The 26692-nt window shown below is 40.2% G+C and overlaps 2 protein-coding genes across 2 annotated transcripts in view; one reads left to right on the forward strand and one right to left on the reverse strand.

Annotated features, from left to right (window-relative positions):
• The window catches only part of Plcz1 (phospholipase C zeta 1), a 51139-nt gene extending 29331 nt beyond the window's left edge, over positions 1-21808 (reverse strand). The window contains exons 1-3 of the mRNA XM_060383375.1: positions 21771-21808; positions 20867-20990; positions 4347-4578 (exon numbers count right to left, since the gene is read on the reverse strand). Coding sequence (XP_060239358.1) covers positions 4347-4578; positions 20867-20990; positions 21771-21808 — 394 coding nt within the window. The remainder of the gene's footprint in view (positions 1-4346; positions 4579-20866; positions 20991-21770) is intronic.
• Positions 21809-22817: 1009 nt separating this feature from the next.
• On the forward strand, positions 22818-24080 carry Capza3 (capping actin protein of muscle Z-line subunit alpha 3). The gene has a single exon (XM_021648650.2). It carries the CDS (start codon positions 22939-22941, stop codon positions 23836-23838), a length of 900 nt encoding a protein of 299 aa, XP_021504325.1. The 5' UTR covers positions 22818-22938; the 3' UTR covers positions 23839-24080.
• The last annotated feature ends 2612 nt before the right edge of the window (positions 24081-26692 follow it).

Raw genomic sequence — 26692 nt, forward strand, 5'->3', positions numbered from 1 at the left:
CTCTTTAACCCTGATAAACAAATTCTTTAATACTACCCTACCAATAGCTAAGCATCTATTATTTCATTACCGTTGACTTTTGTTTTACTTTAAAAATACTTCAGGTATGTCTGCTATAGAGTAACAAGCTTCAATGTCTGGCTAACAGTCCAAGGGCAGACCACTGTGGCACCCAGACACCAGCCCATGCCCATTCACTGGTCATTGTCCCAGCTCATTGCATGGACATGTAAATCACAGGTTAGTTTTCTTTATTTCTGTACTTTATATGGATGAATTCATAGTGTACTTTTTGTTGGGTTTTTTGAATGTTTTTAAATTTTTGATTTATGTGTGTGTACACGTGTGTATATGTGCATGTGAATACAGCATATGCTTTTTAAACATTTTCATTCGTGTGTGTATGTGTGTGTAGGCTCACATCTATATAGGTGTCTGTGGAGGCCAAAAGAGGGTGTCAGACCCCCTGCGCTATAGTTACAGGCAGTACGAGTACTGGAACCTTAACCCTGGTTCTCAGCAAGAGCAGCAAATGTTTTAAAGCAGTGAGCCGTCTCTCCAGCCCAGTGTGTGTTTTTGTGCCTGGTTTCCATTGCTCTGTTTGTGAGATTTATTCCTGTGCTTGCCTTCAGCTGCATGTGGCTCACTGCCGCTGTTTCCTATAGAATTTCATAGGCCGAGTGTGCTGTGCTTCTCATGCGCATTCTACCCTTCAAGAGCGTGTGACTTCCTGTGAGAAGCTGTTCCGGCAGTGCTGCTGTAAACGACCAGTGCACACACTGGAGTGGGAGCACGCATTTCTGCTCTGTGCAGTCCAGACTAATCACCTGCAGCTCGTTACCTCTCGACTTTGTACTCACTAATTGTGCACCCACACTGCACATGTGCTCTGGATCCAGAGAACCTGGTTCTAAATGTGTTTGCTTGCTCTGTGACATGGACACTGGTTAAGCTCTCCAAATCCGTGCAAAGTGGTTACCAGAAAGCTTACCGCATGCAGAGAGATTTTTAGCTCTGCAGAGGGCCCATTGCTTGTGTTGCTGTTGACTGCAGCTCAGCTCAAAGGGAAAGAAGAAATGCAGATTCACTTTAGAGTGTGGTGTGTTCACGTTAAGAGTGTGGCCATTTCACTGTAGAGTACCAGCCTTTCCCTTTAGAGCCTGGGCCTTTCCCTTTGACTAGTCTCTAAGGTAGGGCCTAGTCCTTAAACCAAGTTAATTTCTAGGAACTAGTCCAACAGAAGACAAAAGGTGGTGTGCAAACATCCTAACATTAGCTTTGTTTCCAAAAGCAGAATAAAGAGGGGGAAGGAAACAAACAAAAGCACAGAGTTAAGTAAGGTGCTTAGTAGCTACTAAAACTAATATATCAGAAAAATGTAGAGATATAAGTCAGGCAATGTTTATGACATAATGGAGGTGAAAAGACAGCTTTCAAAACACTGTCACTAAGAGAAAAGTAAACCAAAAGAAATCCTGCCGTTCCTATTTTGCTCAAAAAACAAAATCTAGAAGAAAACACATAAAATTTGATACACAAACTGTTTCAAAGCCATATAAATTCAGGAATATGGAGATTTTTCAGAACAAGACCATCATGAAACATAACAATAGTTCCCATTAATTTATTCATTTGATTTGGCTTGCAGTCCTTTTGAACTATTTAATAATTAAATAAATTTTTTAATAATAGAATAGAAAACAAGGGACTAGGGAAATGGCTACTCTGGTAGTGATTGCTGTTCAAGCATCAAGACCTGAGCACAAACTCCAACACGCATGTTAGAAATAAAAGGCATGCCTTTAATCCCAGCACTGTGGAGGCACAGACTGGAGGATCCGGGGCTTGATGGTCACAAGCCTAGCGAAACTAGTGACTTTCAGATTCTGTGAGAGGCCCCACCTCAAAACATAAGATAGAGAGCAAATGGGAAGACACCCAACATCAACCTCTGTATCACATCTGCACACACGAGAACATACATACACAGTAAAAGGAGATGATAAAAAACAAAATCATTTTGTGCCACATAAAACCACTAGAGAGAGAGCTCACAAGCTGGCTCAGCAGGTAAAAGTACTTATAGTCAAACTTGAGTTCCATCCCTGGAACCCACCTTAGAAGAAGAGCCAACTCCTAGAAGCTGCATTCCTCCACAAACATGCTTACACACACACACACACACACACACACACACATAAATAAATAAATAAACTTACAAATACTTTCTAAAACTACCAGATTGTGATGGAAATTAATCTCAAGGATTTTTTGAAAGGCTAACTTGGTACCTGTGACATGCTGACATGTGATGCAATCAGGGAGTTGCCTATTAGTGTCTGCAATGGGTATAAATTCAAAAGATGAGAGGGAGGATAGGGCAATACCCAAATTAAAATGAAGCCACAGCTCCACACGGTCAGCCACTGTCCTTTTTGTATATTTAATTTAGGACCCAGACATGACAGTGTGAGCATGAGTTTTTTACAGTGTTCATGTGTGATGATACTGAAATCACTCATCTGCAAACGACTTCTAAGCAATAGCAACATAAAGGACTTCAGCTGCACCATCCATCAATTCACAAGCGTCCTTAGAGAAAGCTTGCTACAAGAAGGAAAGATCAGCCGAACTTCCAAGTTAGTACTGGCGACACAGCTGTTAGCTGCTTTACCTACTGGTGCAGGTTCTTTAAAGGCAACAAAGGTCAACGGGTTCAGGCCAAGAAGAGGCTTGTGCTGTCTCCATCATGTCAGCACAGTGTGTGTACTGTCCTCCCCATCTGCAGCACGCTGGCCTGATGCCCCAGCCCTAACTCTGGGCTAGAAGCTCCTCCAGGATTTGCCTCGACCAGTCTCTGAAAATTCACCTACCCCTTATGTCCCAAGTGCTAACCACCTCATCAGGGAAGATGCTCCTGGAAGCAAGATGGCAGTCAACACAGAGACCCTCACCCAGGAGGTTGTGGACTTGCACAGCCCTAAATGGGACATACATATCACACAGATCCCCATAAGGCTCAGGGATTTGGGGGAAAGAAAAGATGAAAATATTGTTAGAGCCAGGAGTGATAGACATCAAGAAAAGACAGTTTTGAGGCACAACAAGGCAGCTGCATATGTGAACTCAGGCCACACAGTAAATACACTGTTGCACACTCCCATTCCTCTGACACACACACCCATTGTGACACAGTGCCTTGCCACAACTGGGGAGCATCAGAGCAAAGCGTGGGCCAAGACCTCTAAAAACATGGATCAACATCAGTGTCTTCTTGTTACAAGCTGATCATCTCGGATGTGGGGTACAGTGATGGGAAAGACAGCACGTATGTAGTCAACAGTACTGGTCAAGAGAGACCATAATTTTGCACACCTGTTTTCATGTAATTCTTATGTACCCACTTCACAAGCCCATATTGTCTTATTTAAGCATATTTAAATAGCAACATGCATAAGAAAGCAGACTGTCTATAATTGTTTTGGTTTCATTTTATTTTGTATTTTTCTTCATCATATCAGTGAGATTAACACACATGTATATTATTTTAGTTTGTGTGTGTGTGAGTACACAGACACATACATGCACACACATACACACACATAAATATACATATATTATGTTGTTGGGGTATTTTTGTGCGTTGTGTATTCAAATGCTGATTTCTGTACCCAGAGATCAGATTGCAGTCCTGACTTTAGCACTGTAATTTTTATGAAGCATCTCCTCTCTCGGTGTGTTGTAAACATTGTTCTCCATCACCTTCTGATTGGTCAAATAAAATGCTCAAGCCAGTGGCTGGGCTGTAAAGTTAAGGTGGGACTTCTGGAAAGTCACCATCAGAACACAGATGAAGGAGGTGGTACCAGGGTAAGACTTAGATGGCAGGTAACAGAACACATGGCTGGGAAGCAGGCCAGGCCAGAATTATCAGGTTAGAATAGCTGAGCATATGCCCAGCTGTAGAGCCTTAAGCTTCTAATAAAATTAACAAGTCTCCTTGTCATTATTCAGAGGAAGAATGGGCATGGAAAGCCACACATTTATGTGACATCTTGCTTTCACCATTGAGGATCTGAACACGTCAGACGTTCATTTAAAAAAAGAATCTGGCCAGCAGAGGAGGGATGCTTACCATTGCTGCACAATATAGCTTCAGAAAAAAAAATGTATGTATGTATACATATATATATATATATACATATATATACATTCTATGAATACAAAAACAAAATTTTATACTTTTAGAAAGTCATCTACCCCCAATTTTATTTTGATGACTATAACTTATAAGAGCACTTTACATATGAATATACTGATAGATTTGAACTGGAAACAGAGCTTACCTTCATCTATGGGCTCATACTTTTTGATAATCTCAGTTGAAAGGGAGTGATTTTCTATCACCTCATACTGCTCTTGGGTTAAAAACTCGGTCAGATTTTTTTCAGAAAGAATTTTCCGATTCTTAGAATATGTGTTGAAAATCTCAAGAATTTCTTCTCGGTAAGTAATAGATCGATAAATGATTCTAAATTCTTCTATGGTGATTTTTCCTTGTTTCAGTCTGTCATTTTCCTACTGAAAAAAAAAATGACTGGTGGGCTCATAGTGGAAGAATCAAAAATACAAAGTAAATTTCACAGTATTCATACACTATATGATAATTCATAAAAGTTAAAACTTACACTGGATCTTTATTGAAGATAAAATGCATTAACCTGTGTGGAGTAATGCTAAAAGTCAGGAAAAGATTAAAAGCTGGTCAAGACAAAAGAAGGTAGAGAGGGGTGCATGGGAAGATAAAGATTTTAAGATGTTTTCCAATTATGCATTCCTTTTGTGTACTCTATTACACTTCTGTTCCTTCCTAAAGCCACGTCAGGCCATGATCGTGTGCTGACAATTCATAGCCTAGACCATAAATGTCAGAACCATTCAAGATTGTGGTAGACTGTGGAGAATTCAGTCATTAAAAAGCACCTTGAAAAGAATTCTCAGCAATTATAGGGTTTGGTACAGGAATAAACAAGACTAGTTTGACCAAGAAAGAGTGGATTCATCTGACAGTTATAGAAAAATAATATTTAAATCTTATGTCCTATGAGATGAAAGATAAGAACATTGGCTGGACACTGGTTTTAAAAGTTAAACAAACAAAACAAAACAAAATCAAACACTATGACTATGAGTTCCTGAATCAGAAAATGATTAGCCAAAGTAGAAACATAGAGCCGAGAACGTGGCTCAGGTTGGGGCTGTTTGCCTACCATGCATGGGGCTCTGAATATGATCCCCACTAACACAAATTTAACAGACTGGTGCATGTCCATAATCACAACATATGCCTGTGAGAGCATGAGGGTCAGAAATTCATAGTCATCCTCAGCTACACAGCAAGTTCAAGACCAGACTGGGTGACATGAGACTGACTCAAAATATTAAAATTTCAAAAGAATAAATTAAAAAGTGACAGTGGTATAATTGATGATTAACAATTGCAAGCTATGTAAAACTGCAGAAAATGCAATGGAAGCAGGAAATGGTAAACACACAATAAATACTGTTATCAGCAAAATTATGAAAGAATTCATAAGCGATTGAAGTTACAAAGATTGTAATCACAGTAACAGAATTTTCATATTGCAATGAGCAAACAAAAAACCCACTTGAGAACAGAAGTTTCAACTGAGGAGTTTTAATTTAAAAAGAACTTTCTTAGAAAATACACTGGATGGCTTCAAAGAGCGCACTTGTGCACAGGGTATCTGACAAGCAGGTGAGCAGAGACTGCTGACCAGGCAAGTAGCCTGGCTGAAAAATCCAAAACACCATCATCTGTGTTCCCTGGAAAAAAGGAGACTTCCCAGGAGCTAGGTTCACACAGTCCCAGAGGCTGGTAGACAACTCCCAGACCCAAGGGACACACAGTCCCCCAGCGCCCTCCACCTACCTGAACACAACTCCTGATGTGGTTCCAGATTCTGATCACCAGATTCCTCCAGCTCCCCAGGGGTCAGTGCCACCTCCAAACACCAGGCACATAATCCCAGCCTCTGACACATGGTTCTACATGTCTGGCTCTGGGGATCAGCCAGACAACAGGAGCATACAGAATCTGGTTCCAAGATGATAGAGCACAGTGCGCAGAGATCAAGATCTGCAAGTGAGCAAAGGCCCAGGCACACACACAAAGAAGAGGAGAGCCCAGCACCCAGACATGCACGGATCCAGTCTCAGATTTCTGGGTAACCCCCCACCTGAGGATGACTCTAGATTCCAGAGATGTGCAGATCTAGCCTATAGATCACAGCTCTAACAGCAGCCCTGAGCAGACCTGACAAACCTCAGGTTCACACAAGGTAAACAACCTCATTCTAATCCCCCTGCCTATAGGTCCAACTGCTAAGAGAAGAGAAAAGCTTCAAGCATATCACAGAGATCTAGTCCCCCAGCACACAACACAGGCAGGACTCCCCCTCCATGCCTGAAAATCCCAGCTGGCTGCAGGAATTACTAGCCAATGCCAGCAACAAACAGATGGTTAAAGGCCAGTGTAAAATTCAATCAACAAAAGCCAGGGCAAGATGGCTCCACCAGAGGCTAAAACAAACAATGGATATCCTAATGCAGCCGAAATACAGGAAAATGACTGTAAATCTATGCTTATAAAGATATTGAAGTACTTTAAATAGGAAACGATTAAATCCCTCAAAGAAATACAAGAAAATATAATCAAACAGAGGCTATCAAAGACATACAGGAAAACACAATCAAATAGGTAAAGGAAATGACCTGAAAACGGAAATAAATTCAATAAAGAAAACACAAACTGAGAAAATCCTGGAGTTGGAAAACATAGAGCAGGAATTACAGACGTAAGCATCACCAACAGAATATCAGAAATACAGGCGACATGCAGAAGATACAACTGAAGAAATTGATACATCTGTCAAAAAAATTAAATCAAAAAAATTCCTGACACAAACATCCAAGAAATCAAGGACACCATGAAAAGACAAAACCTAAAAATAATAGGAATAGAAGAAAAAAACTCCTGGCTCTAAAGACCAGAAAACAGTTTCAACAAAATCATAAAAGAAAATTGCCCCAACCTAAAGAAAAAAATGCCTTTAAACATACAAGAGGTTTACAGAACACGAAATAGATAAGACCAAAAAAAAATTCCTTCTACCACATAATAATCAAAACACTAAATGTACAGAGCAAAGAAAAAATGTTAAGGCTGCAAGGGGAAAAGGTCAAGTAACATATAAAGGTTATATGTGACCAGAATCACACCTGACTTCTCAACAGAGACTATGAAAGCCAGAAAGGCCTAGACCCTAACAGAACACAGATGTCAACCCAGACTACTATACTCAGCAAAACTTTCAATCAACATAGATGAAGTAAACAAGATATTCCATGACAAAACCAAATTTAAACAATGTCTATGCACAAACAGAGCACTTCCAAAGATACTAGAAGGAAAACTTCAACCAAAGGAGGTTAACAACACCCAAGATAACACAGGATATAAATTACTTCACTGCAACAAAACCAAAAGAAAACAAGCATACAAACATTACCACCACCAACATTAACATAAAAGGTACTGACTAACAATCATTAGTCAATAATATCTCTCAATATCAATAGACTCAACTCTCCAATAAAAAGACACAGACTAGCAGAATAGATGTATAAAAAGGACCCAACACTCTGCTGCATACAAGAAACACACTTAAGCAACAAAGAAACCTCTACCTTAGAGTAAAGGGTTGGAAAAATATTTTTCCAAGCAAATGGACCCCAGAAACAAGCTGAAGTAGCCACACTATATCTAATAAAATAGATGTCCAACCAAATTAATCAGAAGAGATTTTTCATCAAAGGAAAAATCCACCAAGAGGACATCTCAATTCTGAATATCTATGCCCCAAATACAGGGGCACAGATTCATAAAACAAACATTTTTAAAGCTTAAAACACACATCAATCTGCACACATTAATAGTGGGAGACTTCAGTACCCCTCTCTGACCAATGGACAGATCATTGAGACAGAAACTAAATAGAGAAATAATAAAACTAACAGAGGTCATGAACCAAACAGATCTAATAGACTTCTACAGAACTTTTACCCAAACATAAAAGAATATGCCTTCTTCTCAGCAATTCCCAGGACCTTCTCCAAAATCGACCACATAGTTGGTCCCAAAGCAAGCCTCAACTAGTACAAGAAAACTGAATTAACTCATTGTATCTTATCATATCATCATGGATTAAAGCTGGATTTCAACAATAATAGAAATGACAAAAAAAAAAAAAAAACCTACAGACTCTTGGAAACTTAACAACTGCCTACTCAGTGACCACTGAGTCAGAGATGAAATAAAAAAGGAAATTAAATACTTGCTAAAATTTAATGAAAATGAAGACACAACACACCCAAACTTATGGGACACAGTGGAAACAGTGCTAAGAGGAAACCTCATAGCACTGTCTTCATAAAGAAATTGGAGAGTTCTCATACTAGCAAAATAACAGCTCACCTGGAAGCTCTAGAAAAAAAAAGGAAGTAAACAAACCAAAGATGAGTAGATGGCAGGAAATAAACTCAGGGCTGAAATCAATAAATTAGAAACAAAAGGAACAATGCAAAAAAAATCAACAAAACCAAGAGCTGGTTCTTTGAAAAAAAATCAACAAGATAGACAAAGGAGCCAAACTAACTAAAAGACAAAGAAATAGTATCCAAATCAACAAAATAAGAAACAAAAAAGGGACATTAACAACACTGACAAAATCTGAAGAATCATTAGGTCTTACTTCAAAACATTGTAATCCACAAAATTGGATAATCTAAATGAAATGGATAATTTTCTTGATAGACTCCACTTACCAAAGTTAGATCAAGATCAGGTAAACAAGTTAAACAGTCCTATAACTCCTAAAGAACTAGAAGCAGTCATCAAATTCTCCCATCAAAAGAAGCCCAGTGCCAGATGGTTTCAGCACAGACTTCTACCAGACTTTCAAGAAGGAGCTAATACCAATACTCCTCAGACTATTCCACAAAACAGAAAGAGAACGTTGTCAAACTCAGTCTATGAGGCCACAGTCACCCTAATACCTAAACCACACAAAGACCAGGCAAAGAAAGAGAATTTCAGACCAATTTCCCTTGTGAACATTGATGCAAAAATACTCAATAAAATACCCACAAACCAAATCCAAGAACACATCAAAAATATCACCCATCATGATCAAATAGGATTCATCCCAAGCATGCAGGGATGGTTCATTATATGAAAATTCATCAGCATAATCCACCATATTTAAAAAAAACTGAAAAAGAAACCACATGATCATCTCATTAGATGCCAAAAAAATATTTGACAAAACAACTCCCTTTCATGATAAAAGTCTTGGAAAAATCAGGGATTCAAGAAACATAACTAAGGATAATAAAGGCAATATACAATCAAGCCTATTGCCAGCATCAAATTAAATGAAGAGAAACTTAAAGCAATTCCACTGAAACCAGTGACAAGACAAAGCTGCCCATTCTCTCCATATTTCTTCAATATAGTGCTTGAAGTTCTAGTCGGAACACTAAAACAAGTAAAAAATATTAAGGGGATACAAATTGGAAAGGAAGAAATCAAAGCATCACTATTTGTAGATGATATGATAGTATACACAAGTGACCCCCAAAATTCTACCAGATAGCTCCTAAGTGGCTAGATACAAAGTTAACTCAAAAAAATGAGTAGCCCTCCTGTATACAAACAACAAATGGGCTGAGAAAGAAATTAGGGGAAGAGCCTTCACAATAGTCACAAATAATAGAAAGCATGTTGCTGTAACTCTAACCAAACAAGCCAAAGACCTGTGTGATGAGAACTTCAAGTCTCTGAAAAAAGAAATTGAAGAAGATAACAGAAGATGGAAAGATCTCCCATGCTCATGGATCTGTAGAATTAACACAGTAAAAATGGACATCTTACCAAAAGCAATCCAAACATTTAATGTAATTCCCACCAAAATAACAACACAATACTTTATTGACCTTGAATGAACCCTTCTCAAGTTTATATGGAAACAAAACAAAACAAAACAAAAAACAAGAGATGAAATAATCCTATACAATAAAAGATCTTCTGGAGTTATATCCATCTGTGATTTTAAGCTGTTATACAGAGCAATAGTAATAAAAAAAAACTGCATGGTACAGGCATAGAATCAGACTAGTTGATCAATGGAATTGACTGAGGACCCAGAAATAAACCCTCACACCTACAGATGCTTGATTGTTGCAAAGGAACCAGACCCATACAATGAAGAAAGAACGTATCCTCAACAAATGGTGCTAGTCTAACTGCATGTCTACATGTAGAAAAATAGATCCATATTTATCACCCTGTACAAAACTCAAATCCAAGTGGCTCAAAGACCTCAACATAAAACCAGAAATACGAAATCTATTAGAAAAGTGGGGAGAGTCTCAAACTCATTGGCACAGGAGACAACTTCCTGAATAGAGCACCAACAGTTCAGGCTCTAAGATCAACAATCAATAAATGGGACCTCATGAAATTAAAATGCTTCTGTAAGTCAAAGGACATCAGCAATAGAATAAAACAACAGCCTTCAGACTGAGAAAAGATCTTCACCAGCTCTACATCTGTCAAAGAGCTAATACGTAAAATATATAAAGAACTAAAGAACTTAAACACCAACAAACCGAATAATCCAATTAAAATTGGGTACAGAGTTTAAACAGAAAATTCTCAACAGAGAAATATTGATGGCCTAGAAGTGCTTAAAGAAATGCTCAAAGTCCTTAGTCATCAAGAAAAAAAAACCCTGAGATTCTGTCTTACACCAATCAGGAGACTTAGCTCAAAAGCACAAGTGACAGCACATGCTGGTGAGGATCCAGAGAAAGGTGTCATTCCTCCATTGTTGGTGAGAGTGCAAACTTCTACAACCACTCTGGAAATAAATCTGGTACTAACTCAGAAAATTGGGAATAGTGCTATCTCAGGACTCAGCTATACCACTCCTGGGTACATACCCAAAAGATGTTCTACCATACAACAAGGACACTTGCTCAACTATGTTCATAGCAGCTTTGTTCATAATAGCCAGAATCTGGAAACAACCTAGATGTCCTTAAACTGAAGAATGCATACAGAAAATGTGGTACATTCACACAATGGAATACTACTCAGCTATCAAAAACAAGAAAATCATGAAATTTGCAGGTAAATGGATAGAATTAGAAAAGATCGTGCTGAGTAAGGTAACCCAGACCCAGAAATACACATGTGGTATGTACTCACTTATAAGTGGACTTTAGGCATATAGTATTGGACAATCATATTACAAGTCACAGACCCAAAGAAGATAAGTAACAAGGAAGATCCAAGGTAGGATGCTTATGTTGGCATCAGTAAGCAGGCATCTCTAAAGGCCAGCCTCCAGGGGACTTGACAAGCGGGACATCAAGCATCTGTGAGGCCACCTCTACAATCGGAGGAGACCACCTGCAACCACCATCTGTAACCATCTGTTCATTCTGCGCATGCACTGCATCACCTTATAAGAGGACTCAACCCTCCTCTCTGTCCTCTCTCTCTCTCTCTCTCTCTCTCTCTCTCTCTCTCTCTCTCTCTCTCTCTCCCTCTCTCTCTCTCTCTCTCCCGTGATGTCCCTTCCCCTAATAAAACCTCCCATGTGAAACCTGTCTCATGGCATGATTGATGAAGCCGCTGTAAAACTCTGCCTTACAATCCTAACGGCTGTGCTAGGCCACAGGGGAAGCAGATGCGCTCACTGCTGATGCATCTTGATATGGTTGTGTGGGTGGATAGCGATGGCTCCCCTCTCTGAAGAGTGGGGGGTGGGGGGTAGGGGAAACAGGGAGGGAATGTGGGACCAGGAGGAGAGGAGGGAGGGGTCTACTACAGGGATGTAAAATGAATAAAAATTTTACATTAAAAAAAGTGTACTGTCTCATTCCATCGTAAACAACTTGAATACAAAGAACCCCGGGTTGGAGGGCCATCAGGTGGAGGTAAAGTGTTGAGGAGGAGGATGACATTGTCTTTCAAACCCCAAAGTGCGGTGGTACTTTGGACACACAAATTAAACTCAGTGAGTTTCTCATCATCTGAAAAAAAAAAAAAAATAGGAACATAAAATGCCACCTATGCCGTCAGACTCCTATGAGATTGGGAAACACACAGCAAACTGTAGAACGGAATAGGGTGGCTTGTAGTGTGTTATCTATGTCTGCTCCCTTGCATGCTCCAGCCAAGCTGTGTCTCCTCTTTTGAAGTTTTTCTTGTGAACTATGCAACACTGCAGACCTTTGGGGTATAACAAGAGACAAGCTCACTGGAAATTACCTTTCATTACAAGGGGAAGAGTTCAGGGGTGGGTATCACAGAATTCTCTACAAAAGGCTGTAAGAAGCGATCTGAGCTGGGAATCGAATGCAAGGACACCCAGCCCGTTCAGAGAGGATCGCCGCCCCACATTGGGAGCAGCCTTGAGAATGAGGGTTCAGCCAGCCAGCCAAGAGGTAAGCACATGCGACATGTTTTGGAGCAGAGCCGCTATCTGCGGTTATCAGCTCAGATCCTGGGTCTCAAGGAAACTGAAAACAATACAGCACCTTAACATTCCGTATCTGTTAGCAGGTTGCATTAAACATCCATTTCCTTCTAGGATTGCCTCAGTCAATGAGTTGGTTTCTTATATTCTTATTATTTTAAAAAGAATGCTTCACTTAAAAGGTTTAGATTTAACAAAAAATATTTAAAAATATGCTAATACCTTTATTTATGTGTGCATCTGGGTACATCCAAGCCATTGCGTACGTGTGCAAATAAAAAGACTACCCTCAGGAGACGGTTCTTCCCCTCCACTTTATGGGTCCTGGAGATCAAACTCAGACTATCAGACTACAAGTCATTCCTTGCCCAATGAGCCATCTCACCAGCCATCTAAGGACTGGCAGACTCCTCAAAACAAAAAGGGCAAAATAAAATTTCTGGCAGCTAACTGGTCAGGATTTAGCATCTCACACATAGAGTTCTCAGGCAGAGGTGAAGGTAAATCTTATTGCAGTACATCCAGGAAAAAGTACAGGATTCTGGTGTCTACTAGAGAATGTAAGAGACGAGAAAATATGTGATGGATCAGCAAGGTCAGAAGCCATAAACAAGAGGTGACCTAGGCAGAATGAAACTGGCAAAATGGGTCAAGGTTGGGGGTTTGTAAGCAGAGGTACCTCTACCCAGGTTCTAACTTCCAGCCAATTCTATACTGCTACCAGATTATTTGTCAAAAAATATTTGCTATTTTCCTCGTGAAAAGCTTTACTGACTATTGTCTACAAAAAAAGGTAATATATTCTAGGGTCTACCCTATAAGATTTCCACTATCAAGACAGGTGTGTTGATTCATGCCTATAATCTTAGCATTTGGAAAGTAGAAGCAGTCAAGTCAAGAGTTCAAGTTCACTCTCAGCTACACAGAGTCTCAGACTTGCCTGGGCCACATCAAACTGTTGAAAATTAAGAGTGAAGGGGAGAAGGAAATGGGAGTTTTAAAAGAAAGAGGAGAAGAGAAGAAGGTGGAGAGAGGAGAAGAGAGGAGAGGAGGGGACATCAGGGGACTGAAAAAACAAAGAGGGAAGGACAGGGAAGGTCAGGAAATATAAGAAGAGAAATAAAGGGAAAGAAAGGAGAGGACAAGGAAAAGAAAGATTTTCCACCTTCTGGAAGGCCTTAAGCAGCTTTTCTCCCCACCCCTCTCCATGCATCCTTCTCCAGCCAAGTTTGGTTCCTTTCCTTTCAGCAAGCGCCCCTGCTGTGCATTCCATACACGTGGCTCCTCGTTCTTTTGTCTTTAAAGAACGTGTCTTCTAGAGTTGCCTTTGTCTTACATTCTGGGTTTTCTGGGGCCTTCGTCACAGCCCGCTCAGAGTAGGTTCAGTATTCCTTTCTCTCCTGAGAGTCCAAGATTTCCTCTCCCGCAGTGCTCACTTTCTAAGTGAGCAATGGTATTATCAGTGGTTGCTAATTGCCTAGAGACTATGAAGACCCAAGTCCTGGAGTAACAAATTCTTGAAATTCAAAAGGATACAATTTCATAAGAGCAAAGGTATGATCAAAGACTAGGTGTATGTGTTGAAGTCACATGTAATATTGCTTAGAAAATATATAATGCAATAAATTAAAGACCACTAGAAGACAAAGCAATAAATCTTTTTGTAAAAGTATAATAAAAATGTTTAATAAATTGCTGCTCAAGCCATGACTCAATAATTCATCTTGTAGAAATTACTTTGGAATATATTGCCAAGATCATAAACTTATATTTTTTATCCAAATTTATAATAAAAAGTCACCTTGTAAGGAAATAAATTTATGCCATAATCTATGTCAGCTATTTAGGAAATCAATACATTTTGAATAATTCCTAATGCAACTTCATTCACTGCTTACTAATTGCATACTTTGTGCACAGACAAGGTATATTCATAAATAATATCTTATTTATGACTAAGAACAATCCTGTGAGATTAACATCCCTATTTCACAGACTAATAAATCTGTTTAGGTGATTTTTGATTTGCAAAAACAGCTAAGCCTAAAATCTCTATACTTGGGGACACTGCCAGATCTTAGTCACTGTTAGCATATAGGCCCTTTGTTTCTGAGTTGCCTAGTAACCCATGATATCATCTGTCATCTGTGTGACAGATGCACCTATGTGATTCAGCTATGCACAAGCTATATAAGGTCCCCACTTCGTCTCTCTTCCCTCTTGCTCTCTGCCCTCTCCTTTACTCTGTCCAGGCACCTCCCACCCCCACTATGTCTCCCTCTGTCTCCTTCCCTCTGTCTCTCCATCTCCACCCAATAAACTCTTTCACATAATATCTGTTGTGGCATCATTTTTAAATGCAAACAGTCACCCAAGTCGGCCGTGTCTTATTAGATTTACAACAGGAAGTTCACCCATGAAGAAAGAAAAATTTTACAATTACAGTTAAGTGGGAGTAGATGCTCTAGGCTGGAGAGATGGCTCTATGACAAAGCACTTGCCAGGCATATGAGGACTGGAATTCACATGGCCAGCCACCCACCCACTAAGCTGAGAGGGTGTGACGGTCCACTTGTAATCCCAACTCTCAGGAAGCAGTCACAGGGCTTCCTCCATGCTGATTAGTTATCCTAGTAGAATCTGCAAGCTTGGTGGAGGGTACTGCCTTGGTAAATAATCGGTGGACAATCAGAATACTGTTGTCAACCTCTGACTGCTACATGCATGAGCACATTTGCAAACATTCTTGCACGCATACAGGAATGCATGCACACGATACCGACATGCGCATGCCAAAAAAAGACTTGGAATGCTCAAGATGACTAATCTGAAGACATACACACAATTCAGTCAATCCACATTCTGTAAGTTTTTCTTTAACCAACCTTTGTGTCAGTTTACCTAACAAAGTATTAGAAGGCTGAGAAATGCCCTCACAGATAAGCTTACCACAGTCATCACTACTGTTTCTAAAGTTCTCAAGGTCATGTGGTCATTTTAAAAGTTATTTTTTTAATGTATTCTAAGTATATTCTGGCTCTAATGCTTTAAAATTTTACATTTATATATTTATATGGGTGGGTATGTATCACAGCATATGGGATGGTCAGAGGACCATTTGCAGGAGCCAATTCTCTGTGAGGGTTTTAGGAATGAAACTCAAGTCATCAGACTCGTAATAGCAATGCCTTCCCCAGTGAGCCATCTCCACTGACCCCCCTGCCCCTAATTTTTAGCCAAAAGTATTTCACCTAACAGAATAAACATGTAGACCTTCCCATGACTGAACCATAAGATTTCAGTCAGTGACTCATTCACGTGCTTTGAGAACTGTTGGACATACTATCAAGTACTTTGAATGTGGAGAGTGCTTTAGTCAATTCCTGGTTCAGATCATCTGTGTCTAAGAGAAACTCCAAAGCAACATGATGATGACGTGATAATATTCACAACAGTTCACATTTGATATGTTTTAGTACATTGCTGCCTCCACATTTATTCCATGTAAAGTTGGCTACATCAGGGAAAAACATTACTTTTTCTGTCTTAGGAGATGCTGTTAAATAGGTAGAAAAACCTGGGTATGAAAAGTCTCGTGGGGAGAAAAAAAACTTTTGTGTTCAGATGTTAATTTAGAAATGTGCTGATTTGTCATCTCCAAAAAATTATTATTTGGAGGCTCAGTATCCCCAGCTATCTAGATTGGCCAATCTAGAGTTTTCTGACTAATTCTCAAAGAGAAAATTGTCATCCCTCTAGGATAAAATTCCGCTGGAATGCTTGTCTTGCTTTAGTCATGACCATGCCCTCTGATGCTCAGTGAGAGAACCCAGCCAGAGTCCTTCCTGCCGGCTCCTTAAACAAAGAAATCTCAGAAGAGTTTCTCCCTTCCGAATAAGTGAGATAAGAATATTTACATACTTTGAGCCAATGAGATGGCTCAGCAGGGAAAGGAGCTTTCCACCAAGCCTTGCAACCTGAGTTCGATCCCCAGGACCCACATGGTAGAGGAAGAGAACCAGCCCTCAAGGCTGTTTCCTGACTTTCCACATGTGCACTGTGGCACATGGCTGCGCACACACAAATAATTGTAAACCTTTCAAAAAGTTGACATATTTAACATATACAACTTAATGAATTATTTTATGTACACGACTATAAAACTAACAGAATATGGTAAGCACTGTATACGTCGATTCCATTGTTTTTCTGCCGTGTGTGTGTATGTGTGTTGGTGTTAGAGAGAGAGAGGAGAGAGAGAGAGAGAGGAAGAACAGTCAACATATGTTCTACTTATCAATTCTATGGCTGTAATGCAATCCCATGAACTACAGTCTCCTATAAGTACACCTCAGAAATCTTTTCATATTGTAAACTGAGGCTGTACCCTTTGACTAGCCTGCTGCTTACCACACTGGACTCTCCTTTGCTCCTATGAATTTGAAAATCTCATAATCTTTACATCAGTGATACCATGAGTATTTTATCTCTTTGTTTGGCTTCTTGTATCTAGTTCTTTTGGATTTATTCATTTTATTGTGAGTGGTTGAATAATAGTCCATGTTATGGATATGCCATGTTTTCTTTAATCATTGTTATAGTGACGGGCACCTTGGCTGCTACCATGTCTCAGCTATAAAGATACATGGCAGTAAGCATGGACAGTCAGAATAAACTAAAAGTTTGTTTACAGTCTAGTTCTGAGAATGTAGCTGTATCACACAGCAGTTCTGGAACTGTAGCTGTATTTCATAGCAGTTCTATGTTTTGGGAACTTCTCTGTGATATTTTCCGCAATGGCTGCAATGATTTGCATGCCTCTGAATAGTGTACAGGATGCCTTTTTCTCCATCTTCTTACAAATATTTCCTATAATATATGCATGTAACCATACCATTCCACCAGCTGTGGTAGCCGTCTCCTGAGGATTGCTCAGCGCTGCCCTATTGGCTAGTGGTGTTATGCAATTCTCAGATACCTGCTGGATATTTGCTTATTTTTGAGTAGTGCATATAAAGTCCTTTGCTTATTTTTAGGCATTGTTACTTTTTCCTCTACTGCATTTTGAAACTTCTTTGTGTGTTTTGGACATTAACGCCTTATGGAATAGTCCGTGACTATTTCCCCTCACTCTGTAGGTTGCTATCTCTGTTTTCTGCTTCCTTTGTTATGCGAAAGCTGTTAACTCAGTGTAATTCTGTTGTCCTTTTTGCTTTATTTCCTGTGTGTGTGTTCTAGAAGCCAGCATGAAGACTGATGTCAAGAGGATTTTTTTTCCTAGGTTCTCATCAAGGGTTTTTCTAGTTTGGGGTCTGGCATTTCTATCTATGTGTTTTAATGGATGTGATTTGTGGCCTAAGAGCCCCGTCATAAGCTTTGCACGTGGATATCCAGTCTTCCCGGGGCTGCTCACGGAGGAGAAGCTCCTGCCGCTATGTGTGTTTGGCACTTCTGCTGAAGATCACTGATGCACAAAAATGCCTTATTTCTAGGCTCTCTGTTTAGTTTCATTTGTTTATACACCTATGTTATATCCAGACTATACTGTTTTGGTTGCTGCAACTTTTAATTTGCATTTTGAAACCAAATTATATTTTGAAAGCTGCCTATGGCTTTTCTCTTTCTTAATATTATTTTGGCTATTCAGGTCTTCTTTGGTCCAAAAAAAAAAAAGAAAGATCTTTTTCTGACTTTTCAGAAAAGAGAAAGGATTGGGAAAAAGAGATAGAAAAACTGTACTACATCTGTAGATAGATTGCTTTTGTCAAAATGAAAACATTTACATAAAGTATCTTTCATTTATTTCTGTTATAAACTTTTTGTTGATGTTTCATTATCTTGCGTAAGTATTTTATCTTCTGAGGTAAGTTTATTCCTAGGTACTTTATCCATTTTGATATTAATTGAAATGAAATTGTTTCCTTGGGTTTTTCTGGGGTGATTCACTGATGGTGAGCAAAAATGCAATGATTTAACACATAATGTTGTGCCCTGCCACTTTGCTGAATTTGTTAGCTCTAATCATTGTGTTTGTTTGTTTGGTTTTTACAAAGTCCTCCATGTAAGATCATCTGTGACCAGAGTCTATTTTTCTGCTGCCGTTGCATTTTAAGCCTGTTAATTTCTTCATCTTGACTAACTTCTCTGGATAGAATGTTTCTTTACACTGTAGAGTAGAATAGTTGAGGTGGAACTCTTTGCTTATTCAAGCTCACAGAGGAAGTCTTAGAAGTTTGAGGGTTTGTTTGTTTGGATTTTTGTTTTGGTTTCATTTTTTAGTCTTTTTGTTGTTTTAGGGTTCTATGGGTTTTTGGTTGGTTCATTTTGATTCGGAGGTTCACTGTTGGTGGTGCTCGGTTACTTTTGCTTCATTTTGGTTTGGCTTGATCACTGAGTTCACTAGCTCTTTGTTCATTTATGTACTTTGTTGTCTTAATCATTTTAATCATCTTCATCATTTTTATACCCTTTTGAGAGTTGTGTGTCAGTGTGTGTGTGTGCATGTGAATGTGTGTGTGGGTGTGTGTGTGTGTGTGTGTGTGTAGGCAGAGGTCAGCATTAGGTGTCTTTCCCAGTCACTCTCCACATTGCTTTTGAGGCAAGGTATCTCACAAAAGCAGGAGCTCACTGACTGACTAGACTGACTTAGTCAGGGCTCTTCCTGTCGCTACCCCAAACACTTTCCCAGGGTTGCCATTACTATCTGTGCTACCATAGCTGGCTTTTTGCATGAGTGCTAGGAATCCAAAATCAGATCCTCAAGTCAAACACTTTTCCTACTAAGCTATTTTCCCAGCACTGGAAAAAAAAAAAAGAGTATTGTGTTTTTGAATATGATCATGTAATTTTATTTTGTTCTTCATTATCTTGATGTGGTGAGTAAGAATGGTTTCTGTATACTGAACCATCCTTGCATGATGTGAGTGGCAGATCCCGTTTGGTCATGCTATAAACTCCTCTTTTGCTTGCTAATCTTTTGTTGAAGAATTTTATATCTTTGTTCATCAGATATACCAGCTTTTACTTAACTGTTTTGAGGTGTCCATGTTCAGCTTTCATACCAGGATTTTCCTGTGTTTATAAAATAGTATTATACTAATTTTCTCTTCTGTTTTTGTAGAAGTATTTTAAAGGACAAGTTTTAGTTCCTCCTTGAATTTTCACCTAACAAGCTATTTGGTCCTGGGCTTTACATTGTTGAGCATATTTTATCTTATTCATGACTAGGTTTATTATTATTATTATTATTCCATTCAAGTTTTCTAGTTATTTTTTTTATTCAGATTGGGTAGGCTCTGTGTTTTAGGTACGTCTTCATTTCCTATAAGTTAGGCAATCTGTTGCTACATGGTGGTTCATATTCCCTCGCGATGTTCTTTATTTCTGGGGGTCAGTTGTAACATCTCCTCTTTCATTTATTAATTTATTCATTGGAGCTCTCTCTCTTTTTCTTTCTGTCTTGCTAAGGGTTTGTCAATTATTTAGTTAATTACTGTGATTATTGTGTTAGTGCTTTTTTTTTTTTTTTTTTTTTTTTAAAGCAGGTCTCATGTAGGCCAGGGCAGCGAAACTCAGTACATACCTAAAATGTACCAGGAACTCTTGATCTTTTATCTCAAACTCCCCAATGTTAGGATTATATATTCTCACACAAACAACTTTTATACAAATCCTAATTATTTAATTTCTTCTAGATTTTTTCTTCTCTCATGTCAAAGACAAAACAAAAAACAAACAAACAAAACCTTGCCATTCACTTTTTACACTAAATCCTAGTTTACCCAGTCCAAATTTTGACCTTTATTCTAGATCTGGTATGACCATTTTTTGTGCACTCAGGAAATTGTTCCAAGCCAATATCCTGGTATTATTTCAAAATGTAACAGCCATTAGTTTGTACTGTTCTTAAGATGCTGGGTTTCCACATGTATTTTTAAATACTTATTTAGGTGTATATACCTGAGTGTATGTACCTGAGTGTGTGTGTGTGTGTGTCAGATAGGTCAGAAGAAGGCATTGGGTCCCTGGAACTAGCGTTACAGGCACCTGTGACCATCCTGTGCATGCTGGAAGCTGAACACACATCCACTACAAAAGCAGAAAGCGCTCTTAACCAGTGAGCCTCTCTCCAGCCCAGGCGCACTGTCTAAAGACACACTCAGATGTCTACGACTGTCTACTTATACTGCAGTAAATCCTTCATAGAGTGAGCAGGCAGGGAGGGGGTATCACCTCACCTTAAAAATACGTTTCACATGAGCAAAGTTGCACCGAATACCAAGTTCTTCAAGCAGTTTGTGAGTGTTTTCAACGGTGATTTTTCCACCTCTAAATTCATTCTGAATCTTTGCCAAAAACCATGTATGAAGCACAGGAAGTTAAGGAAATTCTCAAAGTCACTTCCTGAGGATTTAAAATTCTTAAAGAAACAGTTTGCCCTTGATCTTAATAATCTATCCTGTGCTCAGACAGCTGTAAATACATTCTATTTATAGAAAATAATATTATTGACCACTATAGTAAAGATGTGAAAGATATAAAAAGGCATAACCCAGTTAAAATGCAGGACAAATTTTAAAAACTTGAGAAATTCATTACACCCTTTATTACATCCTCTTTGCCTGAAAGCCTGATCCTGAGAGCTACTGAACCCCGAGATCCTCCTACCCAGATAGCTCCCTCATCCAGGAAGATGAGCAAACTAACACTTAAGCTTATGAATGACAACACATTAAATAAGTCCATAAGACATAACTAAATGTAGGCTACTGAGTGTTCGGTGGTGACTGTGACTGATTTAATTACTACACTAGTCAAACGTACTACAGGTGAAAGTTGTGCCAATTCCTGACCAATATTAGACAGGTAACACTAATGAGTAACTTTTAAACTTAATACAGCTATGACTCAATATGGGAAAGTACATTTTCTTATAATAGTAACAACAAGAAGAATATATGGGAACCTAAGAAAACCCAAAGAAACTCAGAATTATGGAAATGAGCAGAATATTCATACGCACATAGCAGATTCTTGAGTTCGGGATGCTAAAACAAAGTGAGGGTCACATGAAGGGGAGAAAAGAAGAGCAAGAGGGGAAATGAGGCCAAAAAACAAACAAAAACCCTTCTGAATGGATATCTTGCTTCTGCGTGCTCATGATACCGCGGCGTTTCCATGTTTTCATGATCTGTGCCTCGTGTCCTCCCATAGAGGTCTCTCAGCCTAAGGTGTTATTCATCTTAGAAGGAACTCTGCCTCTTTAGGATTGTCATCAGTTGTTCTCACCACTGCCTCATTTCTAGGGAAAAGGCAGAGAACACATTGTATGTTGCCTTTGCTCTTTCAAATTCTCTCTCTCTCTCTCTCTCTTTCTCTCTCTCTCTCTCTCTCTCTCTCTCTCACACACACACACACACACACACACAAACATAGAGAACATGAAAGATGTGGTCCCTGTTTAAAACATTTGACTTCTTATGTTCTGAGAATTTCCAATACCACTGGCATTTCCAATAAACTCCATTTCTCTCTCTCTCCCTCTCCGTCTCTTTCTCTCTTTCTTTTTCCGCGTGTGTGTGTGTGTGTGTGTGTGTGTGTGTGTGTGTGTGTGTGTGTGATTTGTAGCACGTGTGTTGAGATCAGAGGACAACTTTTAGGAGTCGTTTTTCTCCTTCCATCACGTAGTTCCTGGGGATTAAATTCTGGTTGCCAAGCTTGGTAGCAAGCACCTTTAACGGCTGAGCCATTTCTCAGCCCTCACTGTGTCTCATTTTATTTTTCCTATTTTGTTTCCAACCCCTCAAACCTTTCATCACAATGTTCACCCAGGAGGGTGGGGCAGCTCTTCTAAGGACCTGAGTGGAAATCAGTCCCCTATGACAGCTGAAGAGACAACATGCTATTCAAAACTGACTACAAACCCCAGGAAACTTCCCTAGACTGCCGACAACACATAACAGACACAGAGAAGGACACACCACTTTCGAAGAAGACTTGTCAGGAAGCTAAGCTCTTAAAACCTTCACAATTGGTATAGCTGGTTGGCTGAGCACCACACTGTCAGGTGACTATCATTTTCTTCTTTTGTTTCGAGCATTCACTGTGACATCATTAGAAGTTCTGTGCTTCTCTGTGACTTCATTGGGAAACAAAGAACATGACTGACTGCCCATCTTCATGCTCTGACATACTGATCTAAGGCTTGAATGCTTAACAGCTTGAATGGACAAGGTGTCACATGGACCACTTCCTCACCCTGTGAACAACACCCTTCTTTTAAGAAGCTTTGCTTCTGCTGCAACTAGACATGGCACTCAGCGTCTTGAGTAAGAAAGAGAAAGAAAAAGTCATCCGCAGACTCTTAGTCCAGGCTCCTCCTGGGGAATTTGTGAATGCCTTTGATGATCTCTGTCTGCTTATCCGTGATGAGAAGCTCATGCACCAGCAGGGAGAGTGTGCAGGCCACCAGCACTGCAAAAAATACTGCGTCCCACTCTGCATTGATGGCAATCCAGTCCTCCTGTCTCACCACAACGTGATGGGTGACTTCCGGTTCTTTGACTATCAGAGCAAACTCTCTTTCAGGTTTGACCTCCTCCAGAATCAGCTGAGAGACATACAAACCCACGGAATCATTCGAAATGAGACCGAGTACCTGAGGGCCGTTGTTCTGTGTGCCTTAAAACTGTACGTGAATGATCATTACCCAAGTGGAAATTGCAACGTGCTGAGAAAAACAGTCAAAAATAAGGAATTCTTAATAGCTTGCATTGAAGACCACAGCTATGAAAATGGTGACTGTTGGAATGGTCTTTGGAAGTCCAAGTGGATCTTCCAGGTAAACCCGTTCCTAACCCAAGTAACAGGAAGGATTTTTGTGCAAGCTCACTTCTTCAGGTGTGTCAACCTTCATATAGAAATCTCCAAGGACCTGAAGGAGACCTTGGAGGTGGTCAACCAAGCCCAGCTGGCTCTCAGTTTTGCAAGGCTTGTGGAAGAACAAGAGAACAAATTTCAAGCTGCTGTCATGGAAGAGTTACAGGAGTTATCAAATGAGGCCCTGAGAAGAATATTACGAAGGGATCTTCCAGTGACACGCACTTTGATTGACTGGCAGAGGATCCTCTCTGACTTGAATCTGGTGATGTACCCCAAGTTAGGATACGTCATTTACTCCAGAAGTGTGTTGTGTAACTGGATAATATAAAGGGCTGCTCCTGGCCATCGCCTCAAGCTAAGTGTTTGTTTTCTGGGGAGTAAGTGCTTGCATATAGTTGAGAAGTTCCTGAACTAGTAATTAGCCCATCAACAGGCCCATGCAAGTTTGAAGAGGGGACAGAAATCATGTTATACAGATAGTATTCACCACCATGTCAGAAAGGGGTAAATATATTCCTTAATGTTAACTGTCACAAATTCAGAGAGTCTTATTAGAACCTAAAATAACTTGGTAGTGGGGAGGTAGTCAGGATTAAGACTGTGTAACTCCTGTGTGTGTTCCTGTGTTTGTGTGCCTGTGTGTAGGACTGGGTGTCAGGGAGGAGCATTGTCTGTGTCTGTGTATCTGTTTGTGCATCAGTGTGCACATGTGTCCTGTGTATCTATATGTATGTGAATTTACCCTCTCTTTGGAACTGAGTAGGTATGTACACAACTTTGCAAATGCTACTCCACATCATTCTATTCAGTTTGAAACCAACCAGAAATGGGTGGTCTTTAATAAATGACATTGGATAGCTAATATCAAAGCTCTCAATCATGGGGCTAGAAAGGTGGTTCAGTAGTGAAGAGTGCTGGCTGTTCTTCCATAGGAGGTAGGGTCTCAGCATGTACATGGTGGCACACAGTTGCCACCTCCAGTCCCAGAGCCTCCTGGGGAACTGCATACCCAGTGTACAACACTGCATACACATATAAGCAAAACACTCGGACGCATAAAATAAAAATGAAGACGATTAGTAAAGTTGCTTCCACCTCTCTTCTGCTCCATCCTCACATCCCTCCTAAGAGGGATGTGGAATTACTGTAAATCTCTGGAATTCTAGAAGAGCAGGGTCTATAAACCTTGTGTAGTTGAGCCATTGAGAAGCCATTGCTCTAAACCTGTCTAATGCTGACTTCAGAGCAAACTCTGTGCTAAACGTCTTACATACAATATTGTATCATCTGTCTGGTTCTAATGTTATTCCCATTTTACATTAAAAATGTAAAAGGTTTCAAGTTGTTTGAATCATCAAGACATAACATCTCAGTCTGTTCAGATTGCTACAGTAAACTGCTGTGAAATGGGGGCCCGTGAGATGGCTTGGCCCATAAAGGCGCCTGCTGCTAAGCTTGAAAGGTCCCTGCCACCATGCTGAAACCTGAGTTCCAGCTCCAGGACACACGTGGTGGAAAGAACTGACACCCACAAGTTGTCCTCCACAGGAGCCCCGTCCCCAACTCCATACACACAGAATGGAATAAATACAAAAACAAACTTACCATCAAATGAGGAGCTGATCGCAGATAATTAGTGTGCACCAGTCTGAGGCGGGAAAATCCGAGATCAAGTTGCAAGCTGAGTCCACATCATCTTCCTCGTGGGCAGTGCTCCTTTTGTGTAGCACACCTTGGAAGGAGCAGGGTCGCTCTCCAGAGCCACGAGATGAGCTATCTCAGGAGGTCTCTTCAATCATGTGATGATCTGATCATGAAATGCTCAACCTTCCTTGGCAACGGCCCAGTTTTGAATACTTCGTCTCCAGCAATGCCACTGCTTTGATTAGTGTGGTGGCACACTCCTTTAACCCCAGCACTCGGGAGGCAGAGGCAGGCAGATCACTGTGAGTTCGAGGCCAGCCTGTTCTTCAAAGCTGGTCCAGGAGAGCCAGAACTGCATAGAGAAACCCTGTCTCGAAAAACAAAAACAAAGAAAAGAGAGTTTCTGGAAACCTCTAGAGATTGGGCCTAGCTGGAAGAAGTTCCCCAGGAACATGATTTTGAAGGTCATGACTGCTCTCTAGCTCCTTCTCTGCTTGATGTCTGTTTGCACTGAGAAGTCCCCTCTGCCACGTCTTTCCATCCACCATGATGTCTGCCCAAACATGAACAGCCCCACAGCTGAACTCTCTGAAGCCATAAACCAAGGGAAACCCTTCCTCCACTGTGGTGTTTCTGCTGGGCCTTCAGTCACAGCCATGAGCAAATCATGTTGCAAACAGGAGTGGTACGCTATGCTGAACAATGATGAAGGCAAGCAGAGTACACAGAGAATATCCCGGAAGAGGAATCTGCTGCTGTCCAGCTCATCCTGGATGCAATCAACCTGTCCATCCTCCCCCATGACCTTATATCGGCCAACTGCCCCTTCAGTGGATTCCACCTGAAATCTCGACTACGAAGAAGCTGTCAGTAGACAGCCCCATTCTCTAAGCCTGATTGACCTGAACAGGAAAGCACTTTGGATTCATGCAACTGAAAAAAAAAATGATCTGGTTCTGTCTCATAAACACTAGATCAGACAAGAGCCTGTGCAGGAATTTCTAAACCTCAAGTCTTCCCCAGCTACTGCTTCTGTATTATTTATTTATTTACTTGATTCTGTGGGTGTATGGTGTTTGCATGTTTGTGCTTGTGGGGTGGGGGTATTGGGTCCATGCCTGTTGAAGTTGCATGACTCTGTTGGGTCTTTTTTGATTGTCACCTTATTTTCTGAGAGTCTTTCATTTTTACCTTAGCCCCCGCCCCAACATGGCTACATGGTCTGGCCAGTGAGTTCCCATGATCCTCCTATCTCGCACAGCACTTACAGATGGGTGGCCATGCCAGCTGCTTTTACTTGGGTGCTGAAGATCTGAACTCAGATCCTCACGCTTTGCTGCGCCATCTCCTCAACCCTGGCTCTTTAGTTTTATTAGAGAATTCTCTGAGTATGTCTTCAAAAGCACAAATTTTTGGAGCCTATCCAGAAATATTCTCTCTTTCCTTTCTTTCTTTCTTTCTTTCTTTCTTTCTTTCTTTCTTTCTTTCTTTCTTTCTTTCTCTCTCTCTCTCTCTCTCTCTCTCTCTCTATCTCTCTC

This window comes from Meriones unguiculatus, chromosome 5, assembly GCF_030254825.1.
Source record: "Meriones unguiculatus strain TT.TT164.6M chromosome 5, Bangor_MerUng_6.1, whole genome shotgun sequence".
Taxonomy (NCBI): Eukaryota; Metazoa; Chordata; class Mammalia; order Rodentia; family Muridae; genus Meriones; species Meriones unguiculatus.

Coding starts and splice junctions, on each gene's coding strand:
- Capza3 (XM_021648650.2), top strand. CDS start 22,939: ATGGCACTCAGCGTCTTGAGTAAGAAAGAGAAAGAAAAAGTCATCCGC.